Source organism: Molothrus aeneus, chromosome 3 (assembly GCF_037042795.1).
Source record: "Molothrus aeneus isolate 106 chromosome 3, BPBGC_Maene_1.0, whole genome shotgun sequence".
Classification (NCBI taxonomy): Eukaryota; Metazoa; Chordata; class Aves; order Passeriformes; family Icteridae; genus Molothrus; species Molothrus aeneus.
In genome coordinates, this window is record NC_089648.1 from 61,961,596 (window position 1) to 61,975,654 (window position 14,059).

The window sequence follows — 14,059 nt, forward strand, 5'->3', positions numbered from 1 at the left end:
TCCTGGATGAAGTTGCCAGAAGCTTCCCCCATGTTTGACAGACCCAATATCTTGTGGCCCCAAGATGGACCCATCACGGGCAAAGATGGATTCCATCATGATGAGAGTATCACACCTGAGAGAAAATATTTAGGAAGGGGAGAAATAAAAAAAAAACTTCAGCCAGAGAGAGGAGAGAGAACAAGTGAGAGGAACAGCTCTGCAGACTGCAAGGTCAATGATGGAGAAGGTGCCCCAGACACCTGCAGCCCGAGGTAAGGCAGACTGGCTCCCTGCAGTCCTACAGGGGAGCAGATATTCACCTGCAGCCCCTGGAGGAGTCCACACCAGAGCAGGTTTGTGCCCACAGGAGGCTGTGAGCCCATGGGAATCCCATGCTGGAGCAGCTGCTGGCAGAAATTCAACCTTCTAGGGAATCAGTGTTGAAACAGCCTTTTCCTGAAGGACTGCACCCCAGAGAAGGGACCCACCCTAGAGCAGTTTGCCAAGAACTACAGCCCATGGGAAGGCCTCGAGTTGGAGAAGTTCCTGGAGGATTGTCTCCTATGGGAGAGATCCATGCTGGAGAAGGCGAAGAGGGTGAATCCTCCCCCTGAGGAAAAAAAAATGCAGCAGATAGAGCATGTAATGAACCAACTGACCACAACCCCCATTTCCTCTCCCCCTGCACCTCTGCAGGGAGGATGCAGAGAAATTTTGAAATGAAATTAAGAGTGTTTGAAAGATTTAGATTATATTTCTAACTACCAATTGTGATTGATTCAACTAATTTCCCTAAGTTCAGTCTGTTTTTCCCATGGTAATAACTGGTGTCTGATTTTGTCCTGCTCCTATCTCAACCCATGAACCTCTTCTTATATTTTTTATCCCCTGTCCAGGGAAGGAGAGGAGTATTAAGGCTTTGGGGAGTACCTAGCATCCAGCCAGGGTCAACCTACCACAGTATCCTAAGCAACTGCAATTATTACAATCCCAAAATATATGTCACAGGTACTAACATGCATACAGCATTAAGAATTTCTAGTTTTCACCCCATAGTAGTGCTATTAGTATAAGTTACTGATGCTGGATGAAGTACACAGTTTCTTTGGACTTGATAATGAAATGGCTTGAGAGAATGCATCTTTTCTTCTAAAAGCTGCTTATTGAAATTGACAAAATGAAAAGATTGGTGTACATAATTTCTTGGACAATGAATAGAAAGATTAATACTATCTACTTCCTGAAATTATCAGATGCTCTGTATTGATCAAAAATAAAACCAATACAGATATAATAACAGAAGAGGAAATTAAAAACATATGCAGACCAACCACCATAATAATTATAAGTGCCTTTCAGAATCCAATCATTCAACTAATTTTCATACACCTCTTCTCCATATTCCATAACATCTATTTCTTTTGTTATGTAGAATCGGTTGCTGCATAATCTCCAGCCCTGTTCTCCACATTTCATAAAGATTATTACATTTTTATAACTATCAGTCACCGATAAATCTGCATATGTTCTCTCATATACTGTCCCAGACACAGCTTTCTAAGCCTCTAGTCTGCAGCAAGACTACCTTAAAGTCTGAGAAGTTGTGACTATACAAAAGTGCTGAGAGGTTTTTTCTCTTTGCACTTTAATTACACAAACAGTAAAGCAACACTTTGGTACATTGCATAATAAATTTAAATTCTTGTATCAGTTGTGAAACTCCATTTATTTATTTTTCTATTTAGGTATTCCAGTGGCCTTTGTTCATTCATATGTACAGAGATATAGTTTGATAAAAATGAGAAGAAATTGCTGAATGTCAGTAATTTCAAGAGATGATTTCTCTATCTCTAAATAAACTAGCTTTTCTTAAAATTTTCACATTTCTGCTCAAAAGCTCGTCCATGCTCAGAAAACCTACACTAGTTGCCCACTACCCATTTTTGGGCTGCACTGTGGATCCTTGTCCTGCTCACAATCTGTTGCAGATAATCGTGAGAGCGAGGAACTTTCAAAGATAAGTTCAATTCGCCTATTTAAGTTGTCTTTCCCTGTTTCTAGCTCCTTCTCTTGTTGTCATCTTATTGCAAAAGTTCCATACCCTCTCAGTGATTTCTCATGAGCATCTCCTCACAGCACTAACACCAACTTCTCCATTTTCACAGCACAGCCAACAAACTCCATCTCCCTTCTTGACTGGCTAACCCACTATTTTATAGCACTCATCCTCATTGGACACAGCTGTGGCTTGTTAAGGGCAGGCCTGTTCCTAATCTTTGGTGATTAGTACAACTGCAGCTCATCAGGGGTGAGATTACCTTCTGCACTATCTTTATTTTCTTACATTTTATCACCCCACATTCTCTGTGTTAGAAAAAGTCTTGTATCTATATTTCCATGTATGTCCAGTTGAAGTCATGGTCTGTGTTAGTGCATCTAGCTGAGTTTCTAACTTATTGAAGTTTGCCAGGGCTACAGATCTTCCACAGAAAATGGTTTTAAATCCACTTTAACTGCATCCTTTAGCAATATTTGGAGGAGACCAAAAGGTTTTGACCAGCTGCAGTGCTCTTGCTCTTTCTCCTCTGAAATATTCTGTACTCTGTTGGTTGTTGTCCAGTATCTGCATTTTTTGGCCCCTGGTTCTGGTCAGATAAGATGATAGAGGCTCTCTGTTCAGTGCATACAGTGGGTCTTGAAGGTCTCTCTTCTCTCTGCTCGGCATTTTGTTTTCACATAAATATATAAACAAGACCAAAAGAATGAAAAAATTCATTAGGTTGCTTTAGGAAAAAAAATATTATTATTAATATTTTATTGTAAGGTACTAATTATTGACCATAGAAATAATTCTGTCTTTTCCTTTATGTTCATATAAGCCAAGGAAGGAGAAACCCTAGCAGAGATATTGAAACAGGAGGATGTCACAGTCAGGCATAAGTATCTCCTGAACGAGTGTAGGTGTAATCCTTTCTTGTGGTAGAAATAATTTTCCTCACGTGGGGAAAGAGCGATTATTGTGGTACCTGCAGGTCTGTGGACTCACTAAGGGTGATGCGCTGAGCTTGAAGAAAATGCAGCAGATTATCTTATATCCATTGCCCACTTCTTCACTGAAGGGTTCTAATCCCTTGTCCTCTTCTCCCTGCAGTGCCCTACTTACTGTAGGCTGAGACTCCTGCCTGATCCCAGCAGTGCTGGGTTGATAAGGTCACCAGGTTAAAGCCCAAGGCTTGAGCTGGTGCTTAACATCCAGTGTCGATTTTTACAGCCATTTTTTCTCTTCCCTGCTTCCTTAATTAGTATTTAAATATTCCAAATGAAGTGGAATAGGTCAAACAGAAGCCATTAATGACCTGAATCCAGAATACTCTGTAGCCTATTTACTGGAGTGCTCATCTGGGGAGTACAACAGACATGTCAAAATCTACCAGCTCTCTCATTTAGAGCACACTGCAGTGAGGTTTCTCACATCCCAATGTATTGCCCTAGCAACAATATTATTATTTAAAAGTGAACAACCACTTTTTTTTTAGTATTGTAACTAGCCCTGTGCTTTTAATATACTTAGCCTTAAAAAGGCATTGCACATTGAATATTTTACTTAATTTTTTTGTCTTATTGGAAGAATGAGATTGTTATACATAAAATAGTTATGAAGTGATATAAATAGAGAAAATTACTCTTTTCACCTGAATGAGTCTGAGCAGAATTGGTTTAATTATTAATTTTGGATGTTTTGTTTTGTTTTGTTTCATTTTTCTACTAGTGTAGTAGAAGGTGTAGCTGTTGAATTCTAAAATCAAGTCCTCATCCTTAACCATGGACTCCTATGCTTACTAAGTTTTAAGGAGATAATGCCTCAGCCCACAAATACAAAGACTATTTTACCTAAGCTGCCAGGACTAAAACCTCACTCTGGATTCTGAAAGTCACACGGTGTTCTCCTCAAAGTTGTCACCAATTGTCAAGGTTTATTTATACTTACGAGACCTAATGGGTCTTCAGATTGTATTCTAAGTGACAACTCTGAAACCAGGGGAATAGTAAGAATATCAGAGTTTTAGCTGTTTGGAATTTAGCAAATCAATCTGTTGATGTAAAGGTGACATTTGCGACCTGATGGGGCAGTCCTGTGTGCATGAGAAATTGTGATGTGCAGTCAGAGGTATATATCCCTGGAGTAATATTTTTATAGAAATATATATATAACTTTTTAAAGTTCCCATCCTCATTGAAAATCAATACCAATCACAACCCAAAGTGCCAAGAGGCTCTAGCAGACATGTGGCAGTGGATTAAAATTGGATGGCTGAAATTGTAGCAGCCTTCAGCTGCACCCTCCACTCCTGTGATGGATGTTGCCTCTCCCAGAGCAGGGACAACTGATCTGCTCATGAATCTCCTGATCCACTACAGTGCTCATCAAAAGTAAACTGACTTGGATTCAGGCTGGCTGTAATATGGACACAGAAATTTGTCTTGAGAGAGAAAATATTTATTATATGGACAGCAAAGATACCTAGGAAATTTCAGCAATCTGATTTTAACCTGCTGCTGAATGACCTCTGCTAATTGTAAATGTAGAACTCAATAGGCTCAATCAGGTGATTTCAAAGCAACAAAAATGCCTGTTTGGGTACCTCAGTCCCCCACTGGGCACCTGAATCTCCACTGACCACTTGGGCAGGAGTTCTGCCTAACTTTGGTGCTTTTCTGAGAAAAAGGAGAGTCACTGCTGGCTGAACTGATGAAAACATTGTATATAATCCCCTTTTTCTCTGTTGTCTAGCTTCATAAATATTATTACTGAATGTTTGAAGAGAAAGTTAGAACTGGTAGAAGGTGGACAGAAATGAACAGAGCACCAAGACACTTGAAAGGGAGAAAGAACCAGAGAAAGACACGCAGAAAACACCTTGGGTACTACAATGATAGAATGCTTGTGGAGAGAGGGAGATCATCTCAGTGTTACTGCCTCTTCATTTTGGAGTCATGAAATGGTGATGGTATGAATATACAATCCACCCTACATGAGATTATGTAGCAGCAAACAATGTATTTCTCAGGAGTCATTAGATAAAATCCTCCAGTCAATTTTGTTTATAAAGGTATCTAGGGACACAAAAATCTAATTTCTATTTGCTTTAGGACATCCTGTCTAGGTTTTTTTCTTAGGCAGTTCCAAAGTTACTGTCCTTTAGATTTTGCCTGCCAGTCCTGTGAGGACATTTTTGATAATGTAAAGCATTTTAAACCACACTGGAAATCTTTCTTAGGTCCCTGAATCACACTGCAAGCGCCTGTATTGGGAACCTCCAGCATATTACAGTACTTTCCTAGCTTGACTTCCAGTCCAATTTGAACCAATAACTGTTCACTCACACTTTAATGAATGCAACGACAGCAATTTTATTGTATAACTCCTGTGTTTTTAAAGGGAAATCTGACATGAGTACATCAACAGCCAAAAGCTTTTCATAGATAACCTTCTAGCATACTTAATCTCTGTCTCTGCAGCATTGCTCTGATTGATAAATCATCAGTTACTATTTTCTTCACACAAAGTCTAAGTTTGAAAAGTTAGGTATACTAAATAGTAAGGAACTATTTTTCATAACAACAAACCTAGAGGAATGATCCTTTGACTGGTAATTATAAGTCTATATCTGTGTACACACATAGAGTTTTAATTGTTTGTATTATAACTGCAAATATCTGCCACTAGGATGTCCTTGAAGACATGCTGTGGTACTAATCAGATTTGTCAAGATGAGACAGTACCTTTCTATTCTCCCTTACACATCATAAACTCTGACTGATATCCACAAGGGGAAAAAATGCATAATGTGTCATTTATGACCTGTTACATGCACAAATTACTTCCATCATGTATGCAGTAAGATGACAAAATGCTATTGATTTTGAATTTGACTTAGGAAGCTGATCTTTATTCTTAGTTGTCACTTGGCAGATTTTTCCTCCTGCTCTGAATTGTTTGATCTAAAATTTTTGTTTGGAGAAATGGAAGCAGTGATAGTTTTATAATATTTTTTTAATTGTAAACATTCTATCCTAGGGGATAGACATTATTTATGAACAGAATAAATATTCTATAAATAAGAACAAATTTCAAGTAAGTAACACAAAGCATGTAATATGGCAATTTCGATTTTACAGCTCTGCTGAGTAGCAGAGCAGTTTTTCAGGGCTTGAGGCAAGGCACTGATCAGCACCAAGATGCAGAAGCAAAATTAAAAGGCAGAGCTAAGGCAACTACTCATTAATACAATGCACTGCATAATAAAATTTTTTAAAAAAAGAATTCTAGAACAGATTAAGACATGAATTTGAAAACAGATATGACAGATTAAGAATTAGGGTACCTCTTCCAACAAAATTGTGCTTCCCAATTTAATGTTTTTGTCAGATGCATAAAGGCGCATTTCAGAATCACATTAGGATATTGTTTTAACATTCTACAGGGAAGGAACAAAACCATTATTCATTAGCATAAGGATCGGCAGATTTGTTTGGGCAAAATAGGAAGGAAAAAATGTATGTATATATGGCAATATTAATGATTTTTTCCTTTCTTTATTCATTTATTTCTTTAAGAATATAAATGTAATTCTCAAAGAGAGTCTAAATAGAGATTGTGATGGTAAATATTGGAAAGTCTTCAACAGCCTGTACCTTAGCTCCAGTAAAATTTTCTCAGTGCCTATTTGTCATTTTCTATGTCAAAAGTGAAATTGAATCTGCTTACCTTCATACAGAGCAACCCTGTCACACAGAAAATATCATTTTTATAGGTAGCATAAACTGTGACAGAAGACAAACAAAAATCAAACAAAAAAAAAAAACCAAAGACCTGCACAAACCAGGTGCTACCTGATTCCTTGAAAGTTTAGATGTCTGTATGGGCAAGGGTCTCTTAAAACATTGAAATTAATTTCTGCAAGTTGGTGTCAGACCAAGAACACAGGTAATATATCTTTGAAGATTTTAACTCTAACATACAAGATATTGCAAACTAAGTGGAGGTACCGTGGTCTTCTACCAGTTTGAACTGCGCTGTTCAGAATACTTTTACTATTGTTATTGTATATAATGGAAAAAAAAATGTACCTCCCGAGATTGTTTATTTAATCAAAATGTATTTTATGAAGCAGATTAAGTTGAGAACTTTCAAATACGGTTAGGTTTCAGTTACCATAGTTTTGGTTTGTGTGAAGAATTAATGTTTATGTCCAGAATTAGCATTTTTAGTACCTCAGGAAGTAGGTTAAGTCACTACTGTTACTGTTCATTACGTAGTTAATGTGTGTCAGCTGGTCACTTAGCTAAGTAACATTCAACTTCCTACCATCTTTTTATTACCAATTCTATGCTTTCTGCAATCAAGTCTGCTTTGCCATTGTAACTTTTGTTTCTTAGGAGATTATTTCATTATGTAAAAGATTCCAGAAACAAAGGTTTTTAAAATCAGCGACAATCTTATTCGCAACTATTAAGGATCCTGGACTTGGAAATAATTTCTGTTTCTGTGGGATGAAATGAAGTATATATATTTCTATTGCTTCTGATACATGTCCTTCACAGCAGAATTCCAGCCAAACCTCAAGTGGCATAGATGCATTAGCTCCATTAAAGTCAATGGAAGTTCACTTAATCACATCACCTGAGAATCTGGCCTATAGCCCGTAACAAGACAATCCTTTGGAGGGTAATAATATTTTATGCTTTCATCAATCACTCTCCTAGGCCTGTAGCTATTTGTGGCAGACTCAAAAATGTCATATAATAAAAAAGGCTGGTTGTGACTATTTCTTCCAGAAAGTCCAGGAACCTTTTTTCAGTAATAAAATATTTATATTTATTTTAAACATTCTGATGACAAAACAATTTCAAAAGAGCATTTATATTCTTGGCTTTAAGGCTCCAAGCTGTTACACTGTTTTGCTCTGTTTTGTCTGTCTGTATAGGACACATGTCAACAACCACGACGATAATAGATGGTAAGAACGGCTCCGTTCCTTCGTCATCCATGAAAGTGGGCAAGAAGTCAGTGACAGAAGACTTTGTGAACACGTTCAGCTCTCCAGCAGCATGGCTTCTTGTTGTTGCTCTGATTGTTACCTGGTCAGCAGTAGCTATTGTAATGTTTGACTTGGTGGATTACAAAGATTTAGCAGGTAAAACTTAGCATATTCTGTTTAACACCTCGTCTATTCAAAGTTAAAAATGTATTAAGCAGCATCTATTACACAAATATGCCAGTGTCTTACCTCCTTGGGGACAGCACAGTGTCTCTGCTGAGTTTACCAAGAGAGAAGATATTGTGAAAAGTGTCAGAACACATTAGTTTACATCACATGCACCTTTATAATTTAAGTCTCTCCATTTTGCAGCCCACCCTCATCCTGGAAAATGAGTATGTTGACAGTAACATAAAATATATAAGAGCATGTAAGGTCAGATTTCTGTTTTCCAATTTCTATATTTTTTTTCTAGAAAAAAATGAAATTAGTATTATTCATATTTTCAGAAATATAGTCTTTAATAGTTGCCTTGAGTATTCTGATATTTGCTTGCACAGTTCAGTGATCAGAAAAATGTAGAAGAACATGCTAATCCTAAAACTGATCTTCAAAAACCATAACTCAGAGGACCAGATTCTTAATATTAGCTAAAACACACCCTTGTCTTCAATAATCTAGCCTAGTTTTAAGACTTGGATAGACAAATGAACAAGATCAAGCTTTAGGGTAAACATAAATATGATTGATTACATATATATTGATTACAGGGGACAAAGATGAAAATGAAGCAGGTGGTAGAAGGACTGTCCTTCTATTTGAGGAACAGAAAAAAAAAAGAGCAGCAAATAGAAAGAAATAGAATACTTATGCCTTTTATTGCCAATGATAAAAAATGGAAAACAAATCAACTACCTATGTTTGCAAAGGGTATGTAGTGTTCACAAAGCCTTCAGTAGTAAAACCTTTGTGAGGCTAACAGCCATTAACACTTGGGAAACATGTATATGAACCAGAAAACAAATTATTAGGTCCTTGTCTTCCTCAAATGAGAACTCCAGCTCTAAAGTGATCGCATCTGTCACAATAATTAACTAGGAATTGAAATTCGGACTTCAGACTTTTAATTCAAAAGAAACTGAGTTGATGTTTTGGAGTAAATTTCCTGGACTTTATTAGTTTACTGATAAATTCATAGATTTTTTTTGTCCTGCTATATATCAATATCGACTTCAAGATTTACTTAGAAAGCTTTTGAAACAAATATAGATCTTGAAAGAGACCAACAAATCCTGGATCAATAGATGTCACAGAGCTTCAAATGTGGAGAAAATGTACCACAAAACTTTCTCAAAATTTCTTTTCATCTGTCTTTGTTTTCAGAAGGACATCTCTGGAGTACCAGGAAAATATAAATTTATTTTTGAGACATCCTTACAAAATAAGCATCAGATTTTAGTTTGGACACCAAACTCTTGATGCTACAACAGAGAGACAAGCCAAGAAAGAAATTCTCATATTCAACTTTAGTTTTCCATATTAAATATTAATCATCCAATGAATCAGTCAAGCAGTTAATCAAGTTCTTAATAAGTTTTCAATGAACAGTCAAGAATCAGGACATAGCTCAGACTAAACTCTAAAACTCAGAAATTTCTGAACTTGCTATCAGGTCACACTTGCTCAATAAAAAAAGGGTAATGCTAAGCAATAAGAATTTGTATCTGTACCAGAGTCTGAAGGAATCTTCTGAAGCAGATGGAATTCTGTTCACATTGTACTGGTTAAATGAACTTAAATCTCACAAGTGTTGATGGAAACTGACATTTTCAGACCAGGATGTAGAAATAAAGCAATGTTAAATTTAATCTGCAGGGTGAGTTTTTGTTTTGTAAAGGTCTCAGAGATACTTCAGTATTTAGAGTTCATGAGTTTGTTTCTTTTCCTTCCCAGCAATATTTCTGTTCCTAAGTGATTAATTAAGCCAGCATTCAAATCAGATCTTGATGGTCAAATATTAAGAGACAGAACTGCTGTACTTCTTTAGACCAGGATTTTTTAGACTGTTTTATGTATTTACATACATATAAGAATAGTTGCATAGCTGTTATCACAACCCATAAGTTTCCACTCCTGATTTCTTACTGGTTTTTTGAGTTAAACCCAGTGATTTGTAAAAATACCATGGAAATAGCTGAAGATTGTACCTAGAATCACATAGCTGGCATTATTGATACAAGAATGATTTTCACTTTGGACAGTTTGCCTACAGTGGAAGCAATGCTTCCTTTTCATATAGAAAGTAGAATTTGAGGCATATTTCTAAGTGGCTCCTTAAATCTAAAACCCAGTAATTTTTTTTTCTTGGGTTTGATATTGCTCTTTGAAAAAACAGACCTACATAAATAGAGTAAATAGTTATATTCGGGACTGTAAATTTAGTTTTGCAAGCAAGATTAAAATTAATTTCCTAGTTTTCAAATGCAAATGAAAGATGCCAAAAAATTATATTCAACTGTGTGCTTTTTAAATCCATAAACCACAGGAAAAAACAGTGTATTTCTCCTCAAAGAACACTTGTCTTTCATAAGCCAGTGCTTCCAATCTCTTTCCTGTTTCTCTACCTGAAGTTCCATGAAGTTCATGCTCAGAAATTATGCAGAGCATATGAATGAGGCAGGCTGAGAGAGCTGAACTCAGCCTAGAGGAGACAGGAGGGTGACCGAGGAGCAGCCTGCTGATTTTTGAAGGGCAGTTAAAGAGCTGACAGAGGATTCTGGTCTGGGGCCTCCCACAGGGATGTCCACTGTGTTTCTGTGCCAGAAATGACCGTCTCCATGGCAGAGCTGTAGCAGTGACTGTGCCACGCAGGAGTGAGCGCAGCAGAAAGCGGGAGCAGGCTGACCTGGTACACCAGTCAGGGAGCTGTGTGGCTGAGGAATAGACATGGATTTTTTTCCCCCTGATTACACTACAGAGCTGCTAACCTCTGGAAAATACAGGAAGTGCAATGCCCTAGATTATGAGTTGCCTAGAGTACACAGGGATTCATGGAGCTCAGTAAAAACACTACACGTGACCTGAGAAGGAAGTACTTTAAACTTGAACCTGAGCTTTCTTTTCCTTCAATAATTAATAATTTTGCGCTCATTTGCCTGAAAGGCAAATAATTCCAAAAATACATAAATTATCAGTATATGTATTTTAGCTCTTATATATTTTTTTAATTTATCAGTATGAACTTCACACAAGCCTCTCTGATCCCTTAGGTTTTGCTTCTTGATTGTTATGGTTTCACATCCTTTTAACAGTAAATTATCAATTTGTGAAATTTTGGACAATTTATATAAGATGGCATTTGTCCTGGAATGATATGAAGAAGACATGTTTAGTTTCACGCTAAAGTAGATGTGGTAAATTGCTTTTTGCTGGCCCTCTTTATTCAGCATTTGTAAAGTAGCTTATGGAACTGAAGGAGGCTGAGGGAGGTTAACACTTAGGGTTTCTGTAAGTGAAGTTAGATAACATGAATTAAAGATCTGGTCACAGCAAGATTTAATATACAGTTTTGTGTAATTTCACACATCCAGTACATGATGGCTGTAAATTCTATAGCACTCTCTATTATTGAGGAGGTGCTGGTTGTGACATAAAATATAACGGGGGGCCCTGTGTCACAGTTTGCATGTGGGAAGCTTTGCTTCCTGGGTAGTTATGTGTCAGTTTGTTCAGAAGTTAGGACAGGGATAGAATCTACAAATCAGTTTTAGCTTTAGCAGTGGATTTCAAGGAAGGTATGAGACAAGAATTAGATCTGTACTGAAAGTTTCAACCCTGTTCTATCTACCCAGAAGAAGGAAATTAAATTTTGCAGTGTTGTGCTTTAGTGTATTATGCTCATTCCTTTGAGGAATCAAATGAAACCTTGCATTCCTATCATGCTGTATTGTACAACTGTGAACATGACTGAAATATTTCTAAGGTGGTATGAAGGTGACATGCATTACAAAAGCTTGAGAGAAGAAACTACAAATCTCATGCAGTACACAGTGTGTACAAATATAGAATAAGTAGAATACCACATTGAAGAATCTCATATATTTTCAATATTTTCAGAAATGAAGAAAAAAGTTAATTTTGGCTTTGTGTGTGCTTTGCAACAGTTCATTACTTCCATCTTTTGTGTTAGAAAACACACCTTTTGAACAGGCTTCATAATTCATGAATGTATTTCATGCATTTCTTGTACACATAACTGGATTATACATTTTAATTGGTAAATGCAACTCAATAATTTAAGATTATTTTAGTCCATAAGACTGATTGCCCAGGAATCTATATTTGTTAATGGGCTAATAGAGCATTCAAAATTCCCTGCCATCTCTGGGACCAATTACAGCTAATTAACATCCCCCTACTTTCAGATCCAGAATGCTCAATATTCAGAGTAAATTGACAGTGATTTAGCCAGTCACCTAAAGGCCAGACTAAATCAAACCTAATGAAGCCTCACCAAATCTATGAAACCCAAAATTACCTACAGAATAATATAGGTGAAAACATAGAAAACACACACAGACACACTTGGCAGAATGAGCTTGCTAAGTTGTTTTGATAAGTAAAAAAAAAAAAAACCAAAACATGGGTACTCTCTTTGTTGGGGCTAATTTGTTTTGCTCAAATAAAGAGGCTTTTTAGAGACCTGTAGCAAAGGCAGACCTTTTTGGAGGTAATTCCTTTAGCAATGAGGAGTTAACAGTGCATAGAGCTCCCATCCAGGCAGATGATTTCTTTCATTATATATCTCTAATCTTTTTAAGTTAATGCAAAACATCTGGCCAAATGTTGTGGGGCTTCCCATAGTAGCTTCTGAATAACGAAGTCTGAAGTCACCATTTCCTTGCCTGAACTTGTGGTCATTTTTATTACTGCCTTGCAATCACAGATGGATTTTTTCTGGCCTTGGGGAGTATATAATTATTATAAGGAATATACACATACATTTTTCACTGCAATATCATCTCACTTTAGTCACCTTGTTGGGCTAATGTTTACTTGAAATTTTTAGGAACTGCAAAAAGAAGAGTGTAGCTATTTTTGCTCCTGTGTCCTATGACTTTATATACATCAGTTTTTAAACTGAAAATATATTTGCATTTAGTCAGGAAAAAGAATGAACTTCTGTATTAGTTTAAACCACCAGCAAACTTAATGGAACATACAATTTTTTCTCTTTTTTAAACATGGAAAGCCTTAGACAAACCTCCCACTCTGAAATGTATCAAAACAGTGCTATAGTCTTCTGAAATATATTTTATACCGTATTTATAAATGTAAATTCAAAGCATGATTGAACAGCTTATCTGTTTCAAAGTTCTTAATGAAGTTCTTAATTGAATTATATGACTTCAATTAATGTACCTAAAACCTACAAAACATTTTTTCTCTCTTCCTTGAAAAAATCCTTTTAAGGGATTTAAGCCCAATTCCAGTTTAAAGAAGGGCTGCTCAGATGACATCTGATTTCTCATGTTTCAGTCTGCAGCAGATTTCATAGCTGAGTTATAAACCCCTAGAAAATGAGTTTATACTGAAAAGAGTGACAATCTATGAACTATTGCAGTATTGCAAGTGCTGCTTTCATCCCAAAAGGTCCAGTGTATAAATGATAAATTTCGATAGATTAAACTTTGTGACATTATGCAGTTGAAAATATGAAATTCCAGAGACTGTCTCAATGTATAGGGAAGGATCTAAGAGGAGAATTCATGGTTAAATCTGCTTCATGGGACACAAAACACAAAGCAAATTTCCAGTGCATAATGGTATCTGTGAAATTTCTAATTTTAAACAAACAAATCAAACCAGTAATTCATTCCGGTAGCAATTGCAGTGAGGCGATTCTTCGGTTATTTGCTGTTGAAGAAATTGAAGTAACTCAACTAGAATCACCTATATGTAATATATTATTTTCAACAATAGAATTTGTTTGTGACTTGTGAAAATACTGTGCTTTGTTTGACCATGTTTTTACC

The 14,059-nt window shown here is 36.4% G+C and overlaps 1 protein-coding gene across 1 annotated transcript in view; it reads left to right on the forward strand.

Moving 5' to 3' along the window:
- The first annotated feature begins 220 nt into the window (after window positions 1-220).
- TRDN (triadin) overlaps window positions 221-14,059 on the forward strand; it is a 194,110-nt gene continuing 180,271 nt past the window's right edge. Inside the window, exons 1-2 of the mRNA XM_066546125.1 lie at window positions 221-254; window positions 7,971-8,180. Coding sequence (XP_066402222.1) covers window positions 221-254; window positions 7,971-8,180 — 244 coding nt within the window. The remainder of the gene's footprint in view (window positions 255-7,970; window positions 8,181-14,059) is intronic.